The sequence below is a fragment of the Oryzias latipes genome, chromosome 12, assembly GCF_002234675.1.
Source record: "Oryzias latipes chromosome 12, ASM223467v1".
Taxonomy (NCBI): Eukaryota; Metazoa; Chordata; class Actinopteri; order Beloniformes; family Adrianichthyidae; genus Oryzias; species Oryzias latipes.
In genome coordinates, this window is record NC_019870.2 from 24,079,692 (window position 1) to 24,104,190 (window position 24,499).

A 24,499-nucleotide genomic window follows, 5' to 3' on the forward strand; every position below is an offset into this window, starting at 1 on the left:
ATCCCCACCATGAGATCCAAACCCGCGTTTCACAGGGCAATGACTCATTAGAAACCCTCTGGATGGAGTGGTGGAGATCCCTCCGAGTTAGCAGTTGGCAGTGTTATGTAAGACTATCTCCAAGCTCAATCCACCATTCCCCATCTTCAACTGTTGGGTCTGTGTCTGAAATGCTTCCCTGTCAGCTGTTTCCATGTGGGTCTTTGGAGAGAAACCAGGAGGCCGTTTCTATAAATGATCTCAGATCAGATTCCAATTTACATGCAGGCTTTGAAAATGCGGATGTTTCTGTTTTTGGTAGCGTGTGTCAGTAGGTCAGTCATACTGATGACGGTAGAGCCGGTTGTGCAGCAGATGAGTCTTCATTTATTGGAAATATTCGACTCCGACCACGTTGTTGTGCCATGTTGGAACTAGCTCCCCTGGAAAAAGAGCTCAGTGTCTTCAGCTCTCTGTTGTCTTGGCAAAACCTTAACATTCATCCTGTGAATTGCAGAAGGTAGTTTGGGAAAAGGGTTTGCATGGTATGACAGAGGGATTCATCCAATTCACATCCAAAAACCTTTTAGAAACTAAAACATTAAGTAAAGGGTCATTTGTTTTACACTGAGTGAAAATGACCACTTGTTGGATGTACTTGAGAAAATGTTGCTTTGTTAATACCAGGGCCCATCAACTGTCCAGAAAAATGTCAAGACTTGAAGTTTTTCACCTAAAATGTAAAAAAATATGTATAAATATAATGAAAACTGTAATTATATAACGATTTTGCACAACCATGAATCAGTCCATCCAAAACCAAATGAGATACGTGCTTGCAATCAAAAATCATTTTAGAAAGACTAGCTGTTTGAGGAATGACTTTACGGCGATAGCACAACATCAGATATCACATTAGCGCCGTTGGTTAGAGTTATTGGATTCTGCAGGAAGCGAATATGCCACAATCCAAGAAAAAAATATATAATTTTTCTGTTTGTTGTCTTTCATGACTCAATTCCTTTGTTATGTTCATGAAATCAGCTACAGGCTTACAAAATACAAGAAAAACCTCTTTTGTCAATTACCTCCAACAACTTGGGTTTTCCAAATTTGAGAACTTGTATCTGATTATTGAATAAAAAACAGAATTTAAAAGAAAAATTTCCAATCTCTTCTGTGTTTAATCTTGGTTCATGTTAAAAGGAAAGTTATTAAAAGTGCTTTGTTGTTATTTTCTGCTTCCGTCAGTCTGTCACACCCCCTGTTGTTCTCCCTTATGGCCACTAGAGGGCCACCAACTACAGAAGACTTGCAAAACTGTGAAGTAGATTGTCAAAATGGGACATTTTTTGATATATATTTTGCATCTATTCATCTCATTTCAAAAACTGACAAAAATGCATTAATGCTTAATACTTAATCGATTCAATAATTTTTGAAAATGACCGTTTTTACCATGTGCACAGTGCATTTTTGACATTATTTCATTTTGTGGAAAGATCTAAAGACCACTGGTGAATTCTGAAAATGTCCTAGATACATTAGAATATTCTCACTATTTAAAAAAATGTACCTTTTTACTTAAATAGATAATTTAGATAGATTGCAGCTGTTTCTGCAATGAGTTGTTAGTTCAATTTATTTAAACCTTTTTAGTTGTTGACGTAACCCATTCAAGCTACTGGTAGACGTATTCTGGCCAAATTAATATGAAGATTCAATAGATACATACAGAATAAGTGTTCATAACAGCAGATGCTTGAGGATTCACATTAAGATACCAGAAGAGTTTTTTAGACAAATTATTATCACTTTTATCAAAGTCAAAAGTGAACACACGCTAAGATCACCATGCCTTTAAACAATTTTGGAAACTCCAGGTGATGATGTCATCTCTTTGGAAGCTTCTGATACGTTTATTGACAGCATTTTGACTTTGATAAAAGTAGTACAAACTTGTACAAAAACTACCCTAGTTTCATTATTCTGACATTTAGCAAATAGAAATAATTTTGTTTATTGTAATTAACCTAAATCTGCAAAGTTTACTTTTACTTCATGTGTGACGGTGAGAGAGAAAAAATACGTGTGTTTTTGAGTGGTGTATTATCTGAAAAAAGTTACCCATTAAAATCAGAATAATTCATGTTAGCACTGACTATTGCTCCATTTTCAGGGACTATGCTGGCTGCTGTTTTGCAATCATTTGAAACACAATGCAAGGATGAGGAAGTCTATAATGTGGTCTAGTCTCAAGTCTTTGCCTGCATAGTTGCAATAGTCTCTGGCCAGAACCTGTCATGTTTTTAAATATTTGTTGCTACTGTGCTATATCACCATCCTTCTTTGTGTTCCAGTCAACTCTATCCTACATGCTGCTGATTATCTGGATCAACATGCTAAGTCAATCAGATCCTGGAATCACCTTATCCAGGTAATCAGCTGCATGTGGGACAGAGATGTCTGGAAATTGTCGGGTTGGAGGACCACAATTCTTAGCGCTGCTATGAGTAACTGCTGAAAAACAGAAGAGTGATGAAGCAGTCATTCACACACAACACAGCTTTTCTCATCAACCAGTTTTCTTTAAATGTCTCACTGATCACAGCAGTTTCTGGTTTTAGACCAAAAACCACAAATGCTCCTCAGCAAGTCTATTTAGAATCAAACAGGGCAGGCCTTGATGAAAATCTGTTTTTATCATGTTCTTGTTGCATTTTTCTAATGATGGAGGTTAAAGTATAAATCAAGAAAATGCAGTTTAAAATAGCTTTTGTGAGTATTACTTTATTCGAATCGTTGTGAATCAGGAGCAGACAAACAAGCTGTTTGAAAAAAGATTGTATTTGTGATATAGAAACTAAAATGGGAAGGCCACAAGCGCCCTGCTCAGCTCAAATCTGATGCATCCACTTGCAGATGACTAGATCCTGTCACGTCTTTGTTGTCCTTGTCTGAGCTGGCATCGGGCTCAAAACTTCAATATTGCTCACCATTTTTGCTGCACCTTGGGTTATGAGGAGGTTTAAAGTCCCACTCTGTTCATCTTTTGTAAAAGTGTTCACATGATATTTTAATTACGACTATTTCCTTTCTATGCAAACTTAAAAAAAAAAACTGAGTTGTTTTCTCAGACATATTTTCTGGAGAGCAGCAGTAGTTCATTACAAATTCACCTCCAAGATTTGGGTGCAGCTGTTGCTGTGGCGCAAGCCTGCCCCCACTTCCTGTCATCCAACTGTTAAAACTCTCTCCCGCTAGCTTTGAGCTCCCTAAACCCCCATCCTAACATTAGCGGTGCATCACAAATGTGAGCTCTGGTGGATGAAATCAGACAAAACATATACAGAGCTTTTTCCAACTGCATTTTTACGTCTGTTCCTGATTCACAACTATTTGAATGAAGAAATACTCAGAAATACTATTTTATTTGTCCTCCATCATGAGAAAAATGCAACAAAAACATGTTAGAAACATTAAAAAACAGGATTTTTATTGCAGTGGGTCTTTTAGGGAGAATGTGTAAACAGAGAGCTCTCGCCACAGGGGAGGGGAAGGAGGGGAGGGGTTGTCAAAGTCCCGCCCACAACTGAGAGACAAATTGACTAATGAACTCCTGCCGCTCTGCAGAAACTATGTCCAAGAAAACAACACAGGTTTTGGCTAACAATGGCTCAATCATGACTAAAAGACCTCTGGGAACGTTTTTACAACTGATCAAAATGTGATCAGAGTGAGAATTTAAGATTGAAAAAACAAACTCGACATGAAACCATCTTCTGCAGGTTAGATGCATCCACAGAAATTAATGTTGCAAATCTGCATTTCTTTCATGCAGAGACTGCAGAAAGTGCTGCTATGTGGAGATTGCAGCGTCGGCCGCCCCCTCCCTGTGCAGGCGGTGCTGCTCCAGGTCGGGAAGGGAGTGTCCCGGACGCACGGCCCCCCCAGCCACACTGCGGCTCTTCTCTCCACCGAGTTGACGCCTCTCCGGTCCCGCTGCAGCTCGGAAGCCTTAGCGCTCAGGTCCAGACCCGTCCACCCAGCTGTCCCACCACCACCTCCACCTCCAGGTAGGCTGGGGGGTCCGTTACTCGGCTCCGTCCGTCCGTGTGCTGCGATTGAATCTCGGCTAACGGCTCATCCAGAAGCCGCTAGTCTATTCCGGAGCTGCGGATCCGGGCCTGACTCACACAACCGGGTCCCGAGAGAGATCTTTGGACCTCTGTGTTTTCTGAAATGGTTTAAACCGCGATTTCGTATGTTTTCGTGTGACGTAGCCTCTGTGGAAATCCTGACGTGACGTCAGATGTGGATCTTCTTCAAACGTTTTTTTTTAACGTAAAGCTGCATTCGCAGATGACTGCAGCTCTCTGTGGAGATCAGCTCCTCACAGACGTCATGTGTGGTTGTCATGGAGACTGTTTTGAGGACGTTCAGTCATAACATCCTTTAGGTTGTTTACTGCAGCTTTCATCAGATGAAGTGTCAGATTATCCCCATAATGCATAGACTGCATGCATTGTCTGTTGGCATGAACTCACCACAGATCCCAGACTCTTCAAACCAGATCCTTCTTTATATTCATCCTCCCTTTAATTGATTTCACAGCCAATGCAGGAAAAAAACAAAGTATTTTGTTCACCTCAAACATTTTTCTGTTTACCAAACAGTGACCAATGAGTGGCGTGTTGACCCCTCACCCTTTAAAACCTTTTCCATGACGCTTTTCATGGAAAAAACTTATTGAGGGTTTTGAGTTTTCAGTTTGCGCTCTGATTTGATTTAGAAATTAGTGAGTCAGATGATTTAGTTCAACAAGGACAAGCCGATGCATAAAAAAAGAATCTGTCCATATTTGGAGACACAGCAACAGCACTTTTTAAAATAGCAGTTTATGTAGAATAAATGAGTAATTACCATTGACTGTAAATGAGAACTGGAGGAAGTGAGTGTGATGTCAATCATAGAAATTGACTTACTTCCAGCGATAATAAAATGTCAATTCAGTCTCCATTTTTATGCGATTCATATGCCACCATGTTGGATTTAGACAACATCACTGAGCAGTGATTGGTCCGAGTCGGTCTAAGTCATAATTTCTATGGCAACTGCTCTCAATCAGGCAACCAATCAGGAGTGAGCTTGTTGGATGGCCACACCCCTACCACTTAAAAACATGCTACACGAAATCTTTCTGGGGGCGTGCGGGCACCACCCACGTTTATTGAGGTGGCGGATTGGCCAGTTCATAACTTGAATATCTTGCAATAAACAAAAAAGTAGGTCTATGGGAATTTGGGTTCCTGAACTGAAGTAAATTCAAAATCCAGAATTTATTAATCATAATTTTGTTTAGGGAATTAGAAGAACAGTTTAAACCTGTCTGAACTAGATAAATAGTATTTGCTAAATCTTGAGTGACCTGTAATGAACCGTGTTCTTGGAAAGCTAAATTCAGTTAAACTTGCCACACCCAGGGCTGCTCCTTCCCTCACCTGTTTACCTGTCTGACAGCGTAAAGCACACAATATGATTCTTGAAAGCAGACATTATTGTGGTCTTCTAATGAAAGTCAAAAACTTCTGTCAAGAAGTTACAAATCCATTCACAAAGGGGTCCAGGGGTCCATAGTTTTGAAAACCTGCAACAGTGGTGCACCATAAGTATCCTCAGAAGATCCACCCAGACGGTCATAAAAGTACCAGAAGGACATGTGAAGATAATAGGTAATAATACAAAAAAAGGAAATTTTCCACAGAAATCCCAGACATGCACGCTCTGAGTTTGGGTCACAGTTCAGCAGGATTACTCTCCATATTGTCTGTTACATCCACAGCAAACTTTTGTTCAGAGCAGCTGGTTTTGGCAAGGTGTGCTAAAGCTATTATTGCTGCAAAGCATTGCTTTCGGTTTGAGGCACAGCTAAATCATCTTCTCATGATTGACATTTTTAGTTTTTATTTGAATCCTGTTCTATCCCTGTGGGTTTAAACTGTATTTTAATTCTCAGGAAGCAATCGAAACTTTTTGACACTAAAGTTATGATCTTATGGGTGTCCCTTCAGACAACCACAAATCTAAACCATGAAGAACTGCTTTATTTTAATGACTTTCTAAAGAGCCACTCCAACAAAAGTCATGTTTTTGATGCTTTAACATGTATTCTCATGATGGAGAACAATTATAAAGAAAACTAAGCTTAAAATTGCATTTTTGAGTATTTGTTTATTGAAATTGTGAATGAGGAGCAGACAAAAAATATTTGTGATCTAGAAAATATGCTGAGTGGGCCACAAGCTCCGTGCTCCGCTCCATTCTGATGCATCCGCTTTTCGACGTCAAGACACATGTTCGTCTTCCTCATCCTCATCCCAGCTGGCATCTGGCTCAAAACTGTTTGGCTGGATAGCTCCAATGTTGCTCATAATTTTTGTTGCACTTGTAATGTTAGGTTTGGGCTGTACGCTAGCAGGAGCGCATGTAAACAGAGAACTCTCAGCAATGGTGAAGGGAAGGAGGGCGGGTTTGCCCTACACCAACGGTCCCACCCACAAAACAGAGTCTGATTTCTAATAAACTACTTATCTCTTTCTGTTCCAGAAAAAAACAACACAAAAATATTACATAATCATAATGAAAGATCACTGGGGAAAGTTTTTAAAAGGTGATCGGAGTGGGAGTTTAAAAGAATCAAAACCACTGATGCTTTGCAGTGAAGCTTGGAACTTTTACAGTTGACTGGATCATTGTCTGTGTTTCGTCAGCTGTGGAAATCTAAAGCCACACCCTAGGATTTAGATGGCTTTTACCCAGGACAGGGGAGAACTTCAAATTCCATTTACTATTTTTAGTGTCTGAGCAAGATTCTTTATTAATTTAAGCAATGGCTTGTTTTTCCTCGAGTTTTCAGATACATACTTTCTGAATTAACCGTCTCCTTAGATATCTATTCATCAGTAACTCTGTTTGCAAAGCCGTGCAGTTTGCTGCTCCTTCTTCTAGTTGTCAGGGAGGCTGTTAAATAGTCTGTGCAGACGTCGGATGTTTCCTGGCCCAGCAGCCCACCAGAGGCCAAGAGTGGCATGCATGGAGAAAATGACTCATCAGAAAGTTGCTGTCTTCCTCAAAAAGGGATGTTCTTCTAAAAATGAGTGTGGGTGGTAAGAACGAGAAGATCTCTGCAGACGGTAGTTCAGGTTTGCTTTGGAAAGCTGAGGCGTTACAGTTGTTACACAGCAGATCACGTTTGGGTTTGGGCCTCAAGTGAAGCTAACAAAACAGAGCAACTGGTAAAAGTGGGGGAGGGGGCCGCATATCTGAGGCTGGAATGGCACCCTCACTTTGTTTGTTTGGAATGGAAGGGGTGGCAGGTGTGCCCACTGATGGAGGGAGCCCAAAGACCACCATTGGCTGTGCAGAGCAAGGGAGGGAGCAGACGGCAGCCTCCATCTGCTTTCCCAGCATGTCTGTGAATAAGCAGTAACCAATCATCATGTGACATGTTCTATTTACGCCCGCTGCTGCATGAATGTTGAGTCAGAGTCAGAGCCCCCCCCCCACCTGAGTCACTTTAACCATCTCTGACAGCCCAGGATGTGGTTTATGCCTAAGACAGTCTGCTGTCATTTTTTTTACTTCCTTTTGTTTAAAATGCATAATTGCATTCAAACATACTCTGTTCTCTCTCTGTGTTAACTTAAAGAAAAGATAAGAAAATGACAGTCACAAATGGTTTAGAGCCTGTTGATTATAAACCAGAGAGACACTTACATCACACTGTCTGGATTACTTTTAACAGATGATACTGATAACTTTTGTTTTGCATTTTGTGTTAGTGGTGCTTCTTTAGTTTTTTCCCCTTTCAAGATGTCTAAAAGCTAACTGTTAGGCATCTTTTTAGCAAAATAGCTTTCTTGAAGTTTGTATAAGACTGTGCTGCCTACTAAAAAGGCAAAGTTATGCTAAAATAGTATCTTCATTTGCATAAGAGCGTGTTCTGAGTACACTCTTCTGTACTGGTAATGATACATTTTTAATATGTTACCAAAATGCAGAAATAATAAATTGTGGTTTATCAAGGTTTATTGTATGTTGAGTGATAATGGTTATGGTAGGCTGGTCAGGGAACAGGAAGTCAGTTGTTTGATGATGAATAAAAGCAAAGCAAACACTGCATCACATTAAAGTAGTTGAGCTTTGAAATGAAACAGACATGTTTTACTAGACAACAACTACTTTGCACTGACAGAAAGAAAGCTGTTATATTTTAGCAAAGCAAAATAAAAATCTGACTGTTTTGTATTATATATTATGTTAGGGTTGAAATCTATTGCGATATAGTCTCACAATAAGCATTTTGCTTATCATGCCTTGAGCACAATCTATCCATCAATCTATCTTCCATTCTGTCTTATCGTGTGTAGTCCATTGGCCCTGCAGCTCGCGTGACTAGTGGGTGGTAGTCAGTAACAGAAGCTTCTGATACCTTCAGTTTCAACGCAGCTTCAAACTGGATACCCCATAGTCAAAACCACTGACTGTATATGAGAACTGGACAGAGTGAGTGTGACATTATCCATAGAAAATGCCACACTTAAAAGCTCCAACCAAATGTCGCCTCTGCTGGAGTTTGTATTTTGTTTTTGAAGAGTTTACTTAGAAAAAAAATGTCGCCCTTTTTTTCGGTATGGACATCGCCGTGTTCAAACCAGAATTTATCAGTAAGCAGTGATTGGTCAGTTAGTTTGAGTCATTATTTTTATGGTAATCACTCTTGTCAATCAGGAGTGAGCTTATTAAAGGGCCACGCCCTTACCACTTGAAAGCAGGCTCTGGAAAATTTGGCAATTAACTTTTTTTTAGACGTGAGACCACAATACTTTTATTACAAGATGCTTTTTGTGGCGCATCAATAGATTAATCTATGCTAGGAGGAATGACATATTTTCTGGTCATCAAATAATTTAGCAATTTGTTTGACAGAATTTCTGAACCTAGTTGTATTTGTTTCCAATTTTGGACAAATTTTCATGTTGGGTTTAGGCTAAAACGGACTAATGCTGGGCTAAGTAGCTAACCATAGAAACAAGCTAGGATGTTTCTACTTAAATAATTATTTTAGAGCTCGAAAAAAAACTTCTCTGTACTGGTAATAATATGTTTAATTTGTTACCACAATGCAGAAATAACAATTTATACTTAATCAAGGTTTATTGTGGGTTCAGTGAACATGGTTATTGTGGGCTAATCAGCGAACAGGAAGTCTCTGTTGTTTGATGATAAATAGAAGTAAAACGGACTCTGGATCACATTAATGTAGTTGAGTTTAGAAATGAAACAGACAAATTTTAACAGACAACAACTTCTTTGCACTTACAGTTGAAAAGAAAATGTCTATTTTGTGTTATACTCTAGGTTTGAAATCCAATATGTTGATGTAGTCACATGTTAAATTTTTTTAGAGCTTTGTCATTGGAAAACTATTGTTTTGACTCAACCTAACTCTTAAGTATATTTCATAATTCTAAAAACAATTCTAAGGGCCTTGTTGCCCTTAAAGTTTACACCCCTGCAGCTGGTGACTCCAAATTATCATCTTAACAGGTACACAGTGAGATTTGAACCGTGTAGGACTACTTTGCATTTGACATTTTTTAGCTCAACCACCTTAAGGTGCACCTACAAACTTTGTTAAACCAATTTTCTGTCCCAGTTTTGTCTTTTTCCATTAGCATTCACAGAACTAACATGCTCCATGGTGTGCAGACGGTTTGTCCTCTTACCAGTCCTTGTTAACTTTATTATTTGTGTAGATACTCAACCTTTAACCATTTATACTTAAAAGATATTGGTCACCGTAGAGGCTTGTAAGATCATTACAGTATACAGATGCTTGTGGATGATCACAGGTCTTAACAGGAACTGATCTGGTGCTTTTCCTGATTTTATATTATGACTTGTGTCCAGACAGGAACTTTGGAAAACCTATACAATACAACTTGTCTGTGATTATTTAATCCATGTGAAGAACTGAAAAAAGTATATATAATTGCACCAATATTTAAAGCTTCTCAATTCATTTGTGTTCATGCATTACATTAACTTTCAATACAGCACTAAATCTGTTTATTTGTTACTAAATGATCATTACACATAATAGAAGGCCTTGTTTGCATTTTGGATGCTTCTTCAAAATAGAAAACAAGTTTGATGGTTGTCAGAACTTGCTCTGTGAAAGTATTTTGCTTATCATGCCTTGAGCATAATCCATCCTGTGCAGTTCATTGGCCCGGCAGCTCACCTGGCTAGTGGGTGCTGGTAACAGACAGTTACAGAAGCTTCTGATACCTTCAGTTTCAACGCAGCTTCAAGCTATAAGTAAAAGTGTCTAAGTCAAAACCATTGACTGTACCGGTATTTGAGATCTGGACAGAATGAGTGTGACATTATCCGTAGCAAATGGCTTACTTCCAGCTCCAACCAAATGAAGTCAATTCAGTTGCTTTTTTTTTTTTTTGGCGGTACAGACATCACCGTGTTGGAACCAGAAATCATCAGTGAGCAGTAATTGGTCTGAGTCATCATTTCTATGCTAACCACTTTTACCATTCAGAAGTGGGCTTGTTGAAAGGCCACACCCCTACCACTTGAAAGCAGGCTCTGGATAATCTGTCAACAAAATCTTTTGAACGTTGCAAACTTTTACTGAGACATCTGATTGGACAGTTTATAACTTGAATAAATTGTGATGAAGAAAACTGTAAAAAAAGAGGATTATCAAGGACATGTTTAAAAAGGTAGTGGATCAAGAATGGGAATTCTGACAAATGGAATGAGTGAGTTATAGCTGTTTTTTTCTCAATAGAAGCCAAAGGGATTTTGGCTTTTTGGTACCTGACTTCCTGTTTGGAATGCTGGTGGGGAGGGGACACTCAGTCCAGTTTTTTTATATGGTCAATGGTCAAAACAATGGTTGCGTTTACTTGTGCAGACTATAATTACATTTCCTGACTGCATGGTAGAGTAGTGGTTAGCACTCTTGCCTCACAGCAACAAGGCCCCTGGTTCAAGTCTCTCGGCTAGGGGAGTTAAACCAGAATACCAATGGGGGGCCTTTCTGTGTGGAGTTTGCATGTTCTCCCTGTGCATGCATGGGTTTTCTCTGGGGACCCTGACTTCCTGCCACAGTCCAGAAACATGCTTCATAGATTAATTGGTTGCTCTTAATTGTCCCTAGGTGTGAAGGTTAGTGTGCATGGGCGTGGGATTTGTGGCCCTGCGACAGACTGGCAACCTGTCCAGGATGTCCCCTGCCTTTGCCTCCAAGTGGCTGAGATAGACTCCAGCAGCCCCGTGACCCCGAAAGGGACAAAACGGGTTTAGAAGATGTTTCTTTTTATGTCATAGCAACCTTTTTGTTGTGGTATCAGGGAAACATGGTCTAAAAACAGATTCCTGCTGCAGAAATCATTTGACAAACCTAATTTTCTAAAGAAAAGGGCAGCTGGATAAAAGTTGCAGTACTGTAAATGGGTTACAGGTGTTTAACTAACCTGCTTTCTGAGGGAAACCGGACTACTTGACCACTTATCTGTTTAGATATACAATACATATACTTGCATATTAAAAACCTGGTTTTCACAGCTCCACTGTATTACATATTACACTTCTGATCTTTTGTCAATGCATTAAAAAGCAGCCAATGTTTATTTTCCCTATTCAGCTGATATAACACCATTGGAGTTGAAGACCAACTCCAATGGAAATGGTATCTTTTGTGTTTTTAACATTTTCTTGTTGCACTTTATAAAATAGTATAAGATTAAAACTGTGTTTTTGAGTACTGTATTTCTTTTTTCAAATTATTGTGAATCAGGACAGACAAAAAATGTAATTTCTACGTGACTGAAATGGGAGGGCTAAAGTATCTCTGCTCCGCTCCTTTCTAATGCGTCCACTTAAAAAAAAATAAATCCATGTACGTCTTTCTTTTCCTCGTCTGAGCTGGCATCTGGCTCAAAACTGTACGGCTGAATGGCTTCAATATTGATCGCTATTTTTGTTGCACCGCTAATGTTAGGTCGGGGGTGTGAGGGACTGAAGACTAGTGGGAGAAAGTGTAAACAAAGGGAAGATGGGATGTCAGCATAGGCTTAATTCTGCACCAACGTTCGCACCCAAAACTCTGAGGCCAGTTTCTGATGAACTATTGCTGCTCTGCTCATGATGATGTTCTAAACGACACCGATTTTCTTTTGCCTGAAAACTGCATAATCATAATTAAAAGACCACTGGAAAGGCTTTGAAAAAAGATCAAAAGATGATTGGAGTGAGACTTCAAGGAATAAGGTTACTCTTGTGTATGTACACGTGTTAGCTGGTTTCTCTGGAAAATAGATTACTTAAGTGCATGTAAAAACACACTCATTGGGGTTAAAGGGGTGGCTTTGGTGCAGAGGAAACCAAATTGACTGAGCTCATGTGCCTAAGTGTCCTTGGGCAAGACAGTCAACTCCACATTGTTCTTGGTGGTTATAGGTTGGCGCCAGTGTTCTGCAGCACTGCCGCCATATGTGTGTGAATGGGTGTGTGTACAGGACTGGGACTGTAAAGTGCTTTGGGCCTTCTAAAAGGTAAAGCACTAAATACATATACACCATTTAACATTTAAAGAGTAAATGAGCATTTTGTCGCTGAATCTTCTGGTCTTAACATGAGACGCTGGTGTTCGTTTTCCCAAAAGGAGAGCACACAGAGAAAAGACATCCCAACGCTGTTCGCATCTTTCCTTTTCCAGAGTGAGGAACAGACTCCTGCCGTGTTTGTGGGTCGACACAGGCCGAGAAAGAATGGCCGCCTCTCGTTGAAGCGGGGATGTTAGTCATGCAAACTGGAGGGCAGCCGCTCCAAGAAGCCTTCCTGTGGAAAACCCAAACTGTTCATGTTTTGAACTGCATGACCTCCAGTTTAACTAGCTAATAATAAGTCTTCAGAGCTCAGTCTCAAAGAGTTTTCCATGTTTGAAGGCCTTTTCAACCCGCGTGTAAGCAAACACAATTTAAACCATTGTTGAAAGAAAAACATTGTTTACAGACTCTGTTTACCGTCCAAACTCACAGTTAATGTGGTTTGTGTGGGCAGGATTCTATATGCAAAAGCAGAGGAGGAAAAAATAAATATTTAGGAAAAAATTTCTGGAACAAATAGTTATAACTTACCTGTTTGCTGTGCCCTCCATGAAAAGTGGAGTGAACAATAACGCTGACTCTGTGCCGCAAATCCTCATTATGCATCCGTATAACCCGTCCTTAGAAGATAAACATCTCCAACATGTCAGCATCAGCTGACGTCCCACTTTTGTTGCTCGTTATAGAATTACAGTCTCCTCAGACACATGACAAAAAAGATAAATCAGATAAATCTGAGGCTCTTAAGGTGGTGATTCACAGACACCTACTTGAAGCCCCTTGACTTGGCGCCAGCTGTCTTCCTTGCTGTCAGATATGGTTGAAGGGTGTTGTGGTTCATACATTTATCAGGGCGTTTGTTATACAGGTTAATAATTAGCAAAATTTCTTGGAATTTCGTGGAAGACAGACAACAGCATAAAGCTTACATTAGTATTTCTAGTTGACTGTAGGTTTAATGCCTAAAAGTCCCAAACTAACTCACCATCACCATGGTCTTTTGTCCTTTGCCATTAAAGACAAGGATTTAGCCAAATGACAAAATGCAGAAACATCTGTTTGAAATCTTTTTATATTTATTTGCATGTTTTATCTGCCAACACAGGATTTCCTTGTGCTGCCCTACAGGGGAAATGCCCTTTGCATAGGGAATTGGTGAATCACTCTCATGTATTAATATCTAACTTCCACCCAAAGGTTTATCATTGTATCCATGACAACAGATGACTACTGAGAGGAGTGGCTTTGCTTTTCATGCCAAACAGTTCCGCAAATATTACATCCCGGTCTCACTTTCTCGCTGCTCTTCCACCCATGTGCTGCTCAGCTCTGTGACTTCTCCACAGGCAGGATGGCAGCACAGCACCCAGAGTTTGAGCGGGCCGGTAAGAACCCAGGCCTCCAGGTGTGGCGGGTGGAGAAATTCAACCTGGTGCCCGTTCCAGAGAACCTGTACGGTGGATTTTACACCGGAGATGCCTATCTGGTTCTTAACACCATCAAACAGCGCTCTGGCCAGCTGCAGTACGACCTCCACTTCTGGCTGGGTGAGTTCAGTGAGACACAGAGAAGTGCATTCTGGGATAAATGTTTTGCATTTTTGTTTGTTGGAACAAACTTTTTGACTTGCAAAGCAGCTCTGGAACCGTTTCCTTATGAACTGCATCTATGAGACAAACAACAGGAAAGACTTATGAACTATGAGATGAAATATATGAGTGCTGAGGACAAGCCTTAACCCTTGTGCTGTCTTAGATGACCCCACCCTTACATTCACATGTTATTCCTACCATGACAAAGGTGGATAAAGGTGGAAAGGATTTCATGTAATCCAGTGAAACCAGTGAAGATCACAAATCATTGAAGAAAAAAGATTCAGCGCACTGTCTTGTGGGGTCTAGATGACCCAACTCCCAATGTTAAAGTGCCTAGGATAGGACAAGCTTTAAGTAGACTTGCCGGAGGTCTTACAAAAAGAAAAAACACCAAAACGTTTTAGGTCACATCTACAAAGCCTCAGGTCATAGGGTAAAAACCCAGTGCACTCAGTCGGTCATGGCTTCATCTTCATCTTTCATTTATCAACATGCAGATGGTATAATGCCTATTTTCCAAGAATTCATTTAGTGACAAATAGTTTTTCATTAATTTTAAATTCATTATTTCTTCTGAAACCAAACATCTGAGCTGTGTTCACTAAGCTGCACAGCAAGCAGGCTCCTGGTTTTCCTGGTGTCAGTGACTTTGATGGTTCTGTCCAAGCCCGGTGTCACCTGGTCTGAGTCCAAGTCCTGCAGTGAAGTGCTGATCAACTCGAATTGGGATCTATCAGTGAAGCATTGTGCAGATAAGCTGTTCACGCAAAAAAGGTTCACACAGCAAAAGCAGAAGTCAGTCAACTGTCATCATTCAATTCTTTAGAAGTGTCCATACAGTCGACTCTAGATTGACTTAAAACTGCACTTTTCAAAGGTTTAAATGTTTTACACATGGAAAGAGGTGTTGGAACAACACAGTCTGTAGTTAAATTTCAACACAAAAGTGTGACTTTTATCACAGTAGTGTTTAGTGTCAACAATAAACACAACCAGGGATTTTCTTACCGGTCTGAATAAAGTTTAAATAATTTTAACACTATAAAAAGGGTTATATCTAATCCCACAGAATAATGCTTGACAGTTGATTTAAAATTAAAATGCTACTATAAGTTATAAATTAATAAACACATAACATCAGCCTCATAAAACCACGCAAAAATGGTAAAATAAGGTGTTCTTAAATATGCTTACATAGCGCTTTGCCACCTGCTCTAAGCCCAAGGTGCTATACAGTCTCGGTCCCATTCACCCACACACACTCACATTCTCACACAGATGGCGCCAACCTGTGACCACCAGGAGCAACATGGAGTTCAGTGTCTTGCTCTAGGATTCTGACATATGGGCAGGCAGGGCAGGAGGTTAGCTGCTTTACCTCTGCACCACGGCTGCATCCAAAACTTGGAGCTTGACCTGAAGTGTAGTGGTAACTGTATTTTTGGACTTTGAGCCACATAGATAGTTTCTTAAGCAATGTTTTCTGGGATTGTTTGCGATGCTAAATGCAATGCTAGCAATAGAAGCTATATTATCTTTTTTTTAAATTTTTTGTAACAAGTGAGGTGAAGCGGTTACTAAGTCATTGAAGGCGAGTAAAAAGGTTTTGCTTTGGGATGGTGAGGGCAGGAGCGGGTATAGAGGAGGCCGCAAGCAGGGGTGGGTAGAACCTCCAACACCGCCCGCGGCTTTAATTGTCTTTATTCCTGAACAAAAATACCCACTTCATCATTATTTGTGAGGGGATAGATGAATCTCTGATGCACCTTCAATAGCTAAGCTATGAACTTCTAATAGTTTTTCAATTCTGTTGTAGTTTGTCTTTAGCATGCTATCTAACATAGTTCGATTTAAATCGACTAGTGTTGATTTGATTCTAAGCTCTTACCACACAACACCAACAAGAAAATTCTAATTCTTACATGTATCAAATCAAACATTTAAATGGTGGTCAGCAAGGACATGGTTCAGATCCTTTCAGGTGGTGGATTTGTTGTTGAACATTTTCATTTATTTAATTTATTTAACCTTTATTATCAGATTTAAAAAAAAAACATGCTGCTTCCTGTCACCTTTCAGGTGACTCCTGCTCTCAGGATGAGAGCGGCTCGGCGGCCATCTTTACCGTCCAGATGGACGACTTCCTGGGGGGGAAACCCATCCAGTACCGCGAGGTGCAAGGACACGAATCCAAGACTTTCCTGGGCTACTTCAAGTCAGGAATCAAATACATGGTGACACGATTCATTCTGAACCAAAGGAGAGGATTCCTACTTTTAAACATTTGAACTCAAAGGTAAAATGAACCGTCTGTGTTCCAGCAAGGAGGCGTGGCATCTGGGTTCAAGCACGTGGTCACCAACGAGGTGTCGGTGCAGCGATTGCTCCAGATCAAAGGTCGTCGTGTTGTCAGGGCAACAGAGGTGGCCGTCGGCTGGGACAGCTTTAACCAAGACGACTGCTTCATCTTGGACCTGGGAGATGTGAGTTCAATTCCCCTTCGTTCAGTGTGTTTTGCAGCAGGGAGTGTGGCTGATGCATCAAATAGGAAAAGAGCAACACTGATTGTTTGTCGGATGTTCTCTCCTCAGGAGATTTATCAGTGGTGCGGCTCGCAAAGCAACCGCTTCGAAAAGCTGAAGGCAACTCAGGTTGCCAAGGACATCCGTGACAACGAGCGCAGCGGGAGGGCCCGCGTGTACGTCTGTGATGAGGGGATGGAGAGGGAGCAGATGCTGAAGGTGACAACACAAAAACAAACCTTTGCAAACTGAGGACTGGGATCGTTTTGTTCCAATTGAGGCTTATGTTTGCAGGTTTTGGGACCCAAACCAGACCTGCCCGCTGGTGCCTCCGATGACATCCATGCTGATGTTTCCAACAGGAAGAGCGCCAAACTGTACAAGGTGAGAACGTAACGCTCTTTATCAAGAACTCTAATGCGACTTTCACTCGGGGCTTGGAACCCCGCATTCGAGCGACCACTTCCAGAGAAAAGTCTGTGTAAACGCGTGAATCTGCACATTTCAGACCATGTTCAAAACTCTTTCGTTCGCAATGCAAGTTCTTACGGTCGTTTGCTTGCTACATACAAAATGTGCAGTTGAGCAAGCGATGCAAGTTAAAGCAGTTGAACTTCTTCCTGTACCAGTCCCCAGCCTGGATAAAATACAGGGTTGTGTCAGGAAGGGCATCTCTACCAAACCACCCATGCAAATCAGTAACTGTGCGAAACTTCAAAATTCTAGAAATGTCAAAAAATAACAATTTCTTTATGACACGGTTTCTATTACACCATAATTACACGAATAAACACAAACCAACTCAAGCAACAAGTCATCCAAAAACATGGTGATGGATGTGAACAATACTTTCATTTACAGCAGATATGTTTACATTTAGTGCTCATCATCATCTATCAAAGGAGACGTTGGCGTCTTGTAAAGGCCATGGAGCGGCGAGCCCCTTACACGTGGGAGCGGCTACGGATTTCCGTTAGGCAAAGTTATTGTCTAAATCTAATTTGCGCTATTTCATACTCAATGGAAACGCAGGCAGTGAAAACTGATTTCCTGTGCCGATTCCTGAAGGGATATGCCAAAAAGTGGACAACAGATTTTTACCAGCGCTAGCGTGGCGAGCTCGCAAAAGTGGTGTTCCTTTCTTACTTGCTCATTTTACCGGAATATCGTGAAAATATAACAAACGAATTCCTGGCTCAAGCTGAACGAAACGAGATATCATAGGATATGAACCCATCAGGAATGTGGGCGTGGCTAACAAAAAACCACGTTGCCAAGGAAAACCAAGAATTTACTTTTGCCGATTCTTTTAAAAATGACATAGACCTATTCGTCACCCCCAGGAAACCAAAAAATAAAATCGTTGCCATGGAGATAAAACCAACAAAAAGCTGCCATTTTGAAAAAGAATGTGCAGCTCTGATCCGGGTGGCTGGGAAAGAAGGGGGAGAATATGGACTGTGTAGCACAGCTACTTTTTTTTGTATTTGGTTTAGTTAAGAATATTTTAAAATATAAATCAATGCTTTTGTTCATTTTGTTCATTCAGGCATTTATAGAGAAGGCATTTATAGAGAAGTGAACTAATGTAAATCCAGGCTGTGACACACAGTATTTTTATGGAAAAGTTATTTATGTTTTTGTAAGGGTAAAATATGAAATCATAAAGCTCACTGTTAAATTGTTGTAAATCACAAGTGAAATCCAGCTGTTCCCTGCTGCAGGTGTCCAATGCCAGTGGAGGCATGACCATCGCCCTGGTGGCAGCAGAGAACCCGTTTGCCCAGAGTGCCCTGGAGTCCGGAGACTGCTTCATCCTGGATTACGGCTCAGATGGGAAAATCTTCGTCTGGAAGGGTAAGTTCAAGGTGGTTCAGGCTAGCAGCAAACCCCCAAGGAACTGAAAAAAAAGTACTTTACTCTCCATCTTTCAGGCAAAGATGCCAACATGGACGAGCGGAAGGCGGCACTGAAGGCTGCAGATGAGTTCATCAAAAAGATGGGTTACCCCAAGCACACTCAGGTCCAGATCCTGCCGGAGTCCGGAGAGACGCCTCTCTTTAAGCAGTTCTTCAAAAACTGGCGGGACAAAGACCAGACGGAGGGCATGGGTGTGGCCTACATCGCCAACAGCATCGCCAAGATCGAGAAAGTGGCTTTCGATGCTGCCACCCTTCATGAGTCCCCCGGCATGGCAGCCCAGCACGGCATGGTGGATGACGGCAGCGGGGACAAACAGGTGTGAGAACCTCAGGCCTTTTATTCTAATCTGAGGACAGAAAACGCTGTTGGTGGGGAGAAAGGGAGGGGCTGGTTAACCTATTATATTTGACACCCAACATGGATCTCTTCCTGTCCTTTTCAATAGATCTGGCGGGTTGAGGGATCTGACAAAGCTCCGGTGGATCCGTCCACGTATGGACAGTTCTACGGCGGAGACAGCTACATCATCCTGTACAACTACAGGCATGGAGGGCGTCAGGGACACATCATCTACCTGTGGTGAGACAGCCTTTAGGAATTCAGACTGCAATGAGCCTCTTATTGTTTGTTTCTTTAAACAGAAAAATTACAAAAACTCTGTGAACTGCAGGCAGGGCATGGACTCCAGTCAGGACGAGAAAGGCGCCTGTGCCATCCTCGGCGCACAGCTGGACGAAGAGCTGGGCGGCGGTCCCGTGCAGGTGGGTGTAATCTGCTTGCCCTGCTCATTTTCTCATCTGGTTTAATCATTTGTGGTGTCCGGGCTCGCTCAGCTCCGCCCCACTTCAGTCGCCTTACATCCTGTCCCTCTCTTTATCCTCCCCCTCATGGTTTCCTCGCTGCTGCTGCTTCCTCCCTCCTCCAGTTTTCTCAGGTGGTTGGTGCTCCTATAACCACTCAGGTATTCTCCTTCAGTCCTGTCCAGGCTTACTGAGGGACTCCTATGACTTGTGCAGAGCTGCAGAGAAATGCACAAAGCTGTTCCTGCTGCTTTTTTAACCATCACAAATGACTCGGCTCCGTCAAACAGGGCATTCCTGGCTGATGTTAACAGGACACTTCCTGCTTCTCTGATACAGAATTCTGTACTCTCGACATCAAATGAGGTCTGAGCCACAATGACACCATGATGTAAAACATGAAGCAAGCTCTGCAGTTATGAGAGTCTTTCATACTAAGTTCTCCTCTTGCATGTGCGGCTTCCGTGTTCTTGTCACATCCATTAACATGTCTGCATGCTTGAGTCCATCAACTCATGTAGAGACTTTAACAACTCTCACATTAAGACCCACTACAATAAAAACAGTGTTTTTGGTATTTTTAACATGTTCTTGTGGCCTCTTTCTGATGATGGTGGACATTTTTGAATATAATGAATCTCAAAATGAAGACGTTCATGGATCTATTCGTCTAGTCATCATCTTTTTCAAACAGCATTTTTTCATCTGGAAGTTGAATAAAGAAATACTCAGAAATGCAATTTAAGCCTGATATATGTCCTCTATCATGATAGAAATCCCGAAGAAACATGTTAAAAACACCAAAAACTTCATTTAAGGTGGTCTTTACGTTCCAGTTTAACATCTTTCCTACACGTCACACGAGTTCTTACAGTAAGAACCATTTGATTTCACATTGTTAGACCAAAGCACTGTCACAGCCAGTGTGAGCTATAGCAGCGTATCATTGTATACTTAAATGTGCAATTATTAGATTGATGTTGTTTTTTATTACAAACACTGCTTTTCATCTGTCAAGACAAGATATCTATGTACCGGTGGATTTTAATACTCCCACTTAGATTCCATCAGGGTAGTGGGTAAAAACTGAGAAAATTAAACTGTTGACTGCTAATGATAACTGGAATGTCCAACATAATGAACAGAAATCCAGCAGAATTTTGCTTGGAATTGATTAGTCATATAAAAATACCCCAATAATCAAAATCTCATTTTCATTTAGGGGAGTAAATTGTGTCAACAAACTATCTGTTGTTTTTCCTTTTAGTTTGCGCAGAAGTGCAACGTTTAGGATTTCAGACTAAAACCGAGTTCAGCATAACTTACATTTTCTGTAGCGATCGAAAAAAGTTGCATAGCCCTCTGCTGCCACCGTGTGTCGGAAAAGTAGATTGCAGTTGAAACATGTGTTTTTGGTGTATTTAACATGTTCTTGTACCATTTTTCTGATGATGGAGGATATATATTAAGAAAATTATGCTTGAAACTGCATTTCTGAGTATTTTTTATTCAAATTGTTGGGAATCAGGAGCAGCCAAAAATATTTGAAACAATCCTATTTGTTACGTAGAAAACAAGGATTTTGGCTTAAAACGGTATAATCATACTTAAAAGACCACTGGGAAGGCTTTTAAAATAGATCCAGAGGGATGCATTTTATACCCATTTGATGGCGCCACGCTGGATTATCCACAACATCAGTGTTTGTGCTTCAGGTGAGAGTGATCCAGGGAAAGGAGCCTGCTCACTTGATGAGTCTGTTTGGAGGAAAGCCCATGGTGGTGTACAAAGGAGGAACCTCCAGGGAAGGAGGTCAGTCCGCCCCTGCAGAGACCCGGCTCTTCCAGGTGCGCTCCAACTCTACAGGCCACACCAGAGCTGTGGAGGTAAGAGAAGGTCTCCTTTACATATTTGGGTCCACATCTGCTGTTGAATCACCGGAACCTTTTCTGCCGTCATGCAGCTTGATGCAGCAGCGTCCAACCTGAACTCCAACGACGCTTTTCTCCTTGTTACACCTAACGGCACCTCCTTGTGGATGGGAGCAGGCGCCAGCGAAGCGGAGAAGCAGGGAGCGCAGCAGCTGTGTGACATTCTGGGCGTGTCAGCCTCAGAGCTGTCAGAAGGAGGCGAGACAGGTGGGTGGACAGCTGTTTATCAAATGTGTTTGTCCTTTATGAATCTAAAATCAAATTCAACCAATCACTACCGCTCATCTGCACAACTGTATGCAGTTTGGAGAGGATAGCAGCTTATGTGGTTGTATAAGCCGTGGCAGACTTAGCAGTTTGGGGGCAACAGGTGAAGAGTGACATGTGACCCAGCAGTTGTATTAAATCCTTACCAATGAGGTAAAACGTCCATGAAATGACTTCTTCAGTGGTCCACTTTTAGACAGCTTCACTGCCAAGAATCTAAATAATAAGAATTTATAGAGTGAAATCCCATTTACATGTTAAAGAATTGTATCTTATTCTAGTGTTTGACTAATTATCAGCAAGGACAGATTATTCAGCCAAAATGTGTTATTTTGAAGTATATTGGGCTCTACCTTTATTTTATCTGACGGGCCGTTATTGAACTGGTTATTGTGGCTCCAACATTGACTGGTGAGGGAGGGGTCCCATCTGTGTGTGATTGTCCTGTATTTTTCTGTTTTTAATAATTTTCATTTTTTATGATTATTTTATCTGCTTTTATGTGAAGCGCTTTGTGTTTTTAACTGAAATGAAAGGCGCTATGTAAATAAATAACGTTTGAGTTTGATTGTATAGAAATGATGCAACCTGAATGCTTATGCAGCTATGGCTGTTAGTCATTTTTACCTTGTTAATGTAAGTGTTTGTTAAAAAAATGAACAAAAAGAATTTGTTCTATTTTTTATAGTTAGATTTTGTGTTTAAACTAATTAATTGATATTTATTGTTATCTGTCATATTTTCTCTTTTAAAGAAAAGATACGTGTAAAAAAAGAGCACCAACGGCTTCATTAATGAAGTAAAAGGGGCAAAAATAATAAGTTTCTTTTTTTTTTGTTTCTCTCTCATTGACACAAAAAAGGTTTTTGTATCGTTTTGTTTTTTAATTGTTTTGTGGAAATAAATAAATAAAATGAATTAATAAATTAATAAGCTTGAATCTTCTTTTGGAAGATTTAAATATGAACTTTCCTTGACTTTGTTTTTCCAGCTCAGTTCTGGGGGGCTCTGGGTGGAAAGGCAGATTACCGCACGTCCACCAGGCTTAAAGACAAGATGGACGCCCATCCACCTCGACTCTTCGCCTGCTCCAATAAGACGGGAAACTTCGTCGTGAGTCTTCATTTGATCTGAACGAGTCTTTCAGTTGGAAAATACCACAAAGGATCCATTAGGAGTGTGTCATAAATGCGATGCTCAATCCTTCTCCTCTCGTCAGATCGAAGAGGTTCCTGGGGAGTTGACCCAGGACGATCTCGCCACCGATGATGTCATGATCCTAGACACCTGGGATCAGGTAAAGAACATTCCTGGGAGGGCGGGGATATTTCCGACCTCAGAGCAGAACCGAGTGAACGCTTCTTTCCTCTGCAGGTGTTTGTCTGGATCGGGAATGAAGCTCAGGAGGAGGAGAAGACTGAAGCCATGGCATCCGGTAAGAAAACAGGAAGAGGAGCACCAGGTTGTCTTGTTGCTCTTTTAGGCGGATATGGGCCTTCTGCCAGGCATGCAGGTGGCCAGCAGGAAACATCAAGCTTAATGAGCCCGTAGAGAAAAAATATCCATGCACATTTTTCTACGGGCATGCTGCAGGTGTCAGGTTGTATCAAACACTTAAACAACACATATGGATGGGTAAGTTAGGGTGAGACACAGATTTGTTTGTTTTTCAACCCTCCAAATTCTGCTCAAAGAGCGGGATAGTTCTGTTCAAGTGCAGCCTGACTGTTAGAATTTAAGAAATTAGACAGTCAGTGTAGTTTGGTGAGACATTTTACAGGCACTTATGGACCACCTGCACACAGCATGCATGCAGCCTTTACACGTGATCAGTAAAGAGTTGTTGCCTGCGCCTTACTAAGGACCAGAGTGCGTTGTTAGGGGGAGCATACGACAGCATCATCTGTACGTCACACGTCATGATGCACAATGCTCCATTTTCATGACGTCCCTTAAAGACCCACTCCATTGAAAATAGTGTGTTTAACGTCTTCTTGCGTGACCTTCAGTCACAACAGCCTGTGATGTCATGGTTATGCTCCTCCTCTTCCTCAGCGGTTCGTTACGTCGAAACCGACCCAGCCAACAGAGACCCCAGAACGCCCATCGTCAAAATCAAGCAGGGTTTCGAGCCGCCCACCTTCACCGGCTGGTTCCTGGGTTGGGACCACGATTATTGGGCCAGCGACCCTCTGGAGCGCGCCATGGCGGAACTGGCCCTGTGATCGGCCCCCGCCACCGCTCAGCCTCTTATCTTTGCTTTTGATCTACTGCTCTGCACTGTGATTTCAGACCTTGAAGACATCGATCCACCATTTGAAACACAAATTACAATTTTTAGTTGCTTGCTGCAATAGTGCCTTCACAGCCACAAACAGGGCTTTGACTAACATTAGTGTTTGAAGTGTTTCTTATTCAACTTCTTTATTTTATATATTTTGTAAAGTCTGCGCAAACTTGCAGCAAGATAATTTTTAAAAAATAATGCACTATTACTAAAGTCGCTGCCAAGAATCTGTGGCTCACAAGGCATGTCCTTCAGGGTACAGACAGCCTTCCTTCTAGAGGCTTTTTTAAGTCTAAGAAAGCTTTAAGACTTGAAACATCACTTATTACTCACATATTTATTTTGCCCCACAACTCTACTTAGAAGGTTTTTCTATTCTGCTGTTACTTTTTCCTCAGAGGATGATGCTATGCTGCTTTAAAAACCTGTTCTTTCAATAAAAATACACAAAACGGCTTTCTTTTCTGTGATTGAAGAAAAAAAATACAAGACGGGATCAAAAC

General features: G+C 41.2%; 1 protein-coding gene across 3 annotated transcripts; it reads left to right on the forward strand.

Annotated features, from left to right (window-relative positions):
* Nucleotides 1-3,799: 3,799 nt before the first annotated feature.
* Nucleotides 3,800-24,452, forward strand: gsn (gelsolin). 3 transcript variants are annotated; one of them, XM_011482010.2, is made up of 17 exons: nucleotides 3,800-4,055; nucleotides 14,018-14,218; nucleotides 16,346-16,500; nucleotides 16,588-16,749; nucleotides 16,858-17,007; nucleotides 17,083-17,172; nucleotides 18,513-18,645; nucleotides 18,723-19,027; nucleotides 19,157-19,290; nucleotides 19,382-19,472; nucleotides 19,637-19,672; nucleotides 21,227-21,397; nucleotides 21,475-21,649; nucleotides 22,701-22,822; nucleotides 22,929-23,006; nucleotides 23,084-23,144; nucleotides 23,765-24,452. In XM_011482010.2, the coding sequence occupies exons 1-17, from the start codon at nucleotides 3,815-3,817 to the stop codon at nucleotides 23,932-23,934; spliced, it is 2,475 nt and encodes an 824-aa protein (XP_011480312.2). In that variant the 5' UTR covers nucleotides 3,800-3,814; the 3' UTR covers nucleotides 23,935-24,452. The 3 variants fall into 3 exon arrangements, with proteins under 3 accessions (XP_011480312.2, XP_020563490.1, XP_004075070.3); XM_020707831.1 differs by having other exon boundaries at nucleotides 3,800-4,046; nucleotides 14,015-14,218; XM_004075022.3 differs by lacking the exon at nucleotides 19,637-19,672.
* The last annotated feature ends 47 nt before the right edge of the window (nucleotides 24,453-24,499 follow it).

Bases quoted from the DNA above. Each gene is read 5' to 3' on its own strand.
- gsn (XM_011482010.2), top strand. From the start codon at position 3,815: ATGCAGAGACTGCAGAAAGTGCTGCTATGTGGAGATTGCAGCGTCGGC. The intron at 19,673-21,226 runs GTATTCTCCTTC...TTTGTGCTTCAG, and splicing joins GTGCTCCTATAACCACTCAG to GTGAGAGTGATCCAGGGAAA. The intron at 22,823-22,928 runs GTGAGTCTTCAT...TCCTCTCGTCAG, and splicing joins ATAAGACGGGAAACTTCGTC to ATCGAAGAGGTTCCTGGGGA.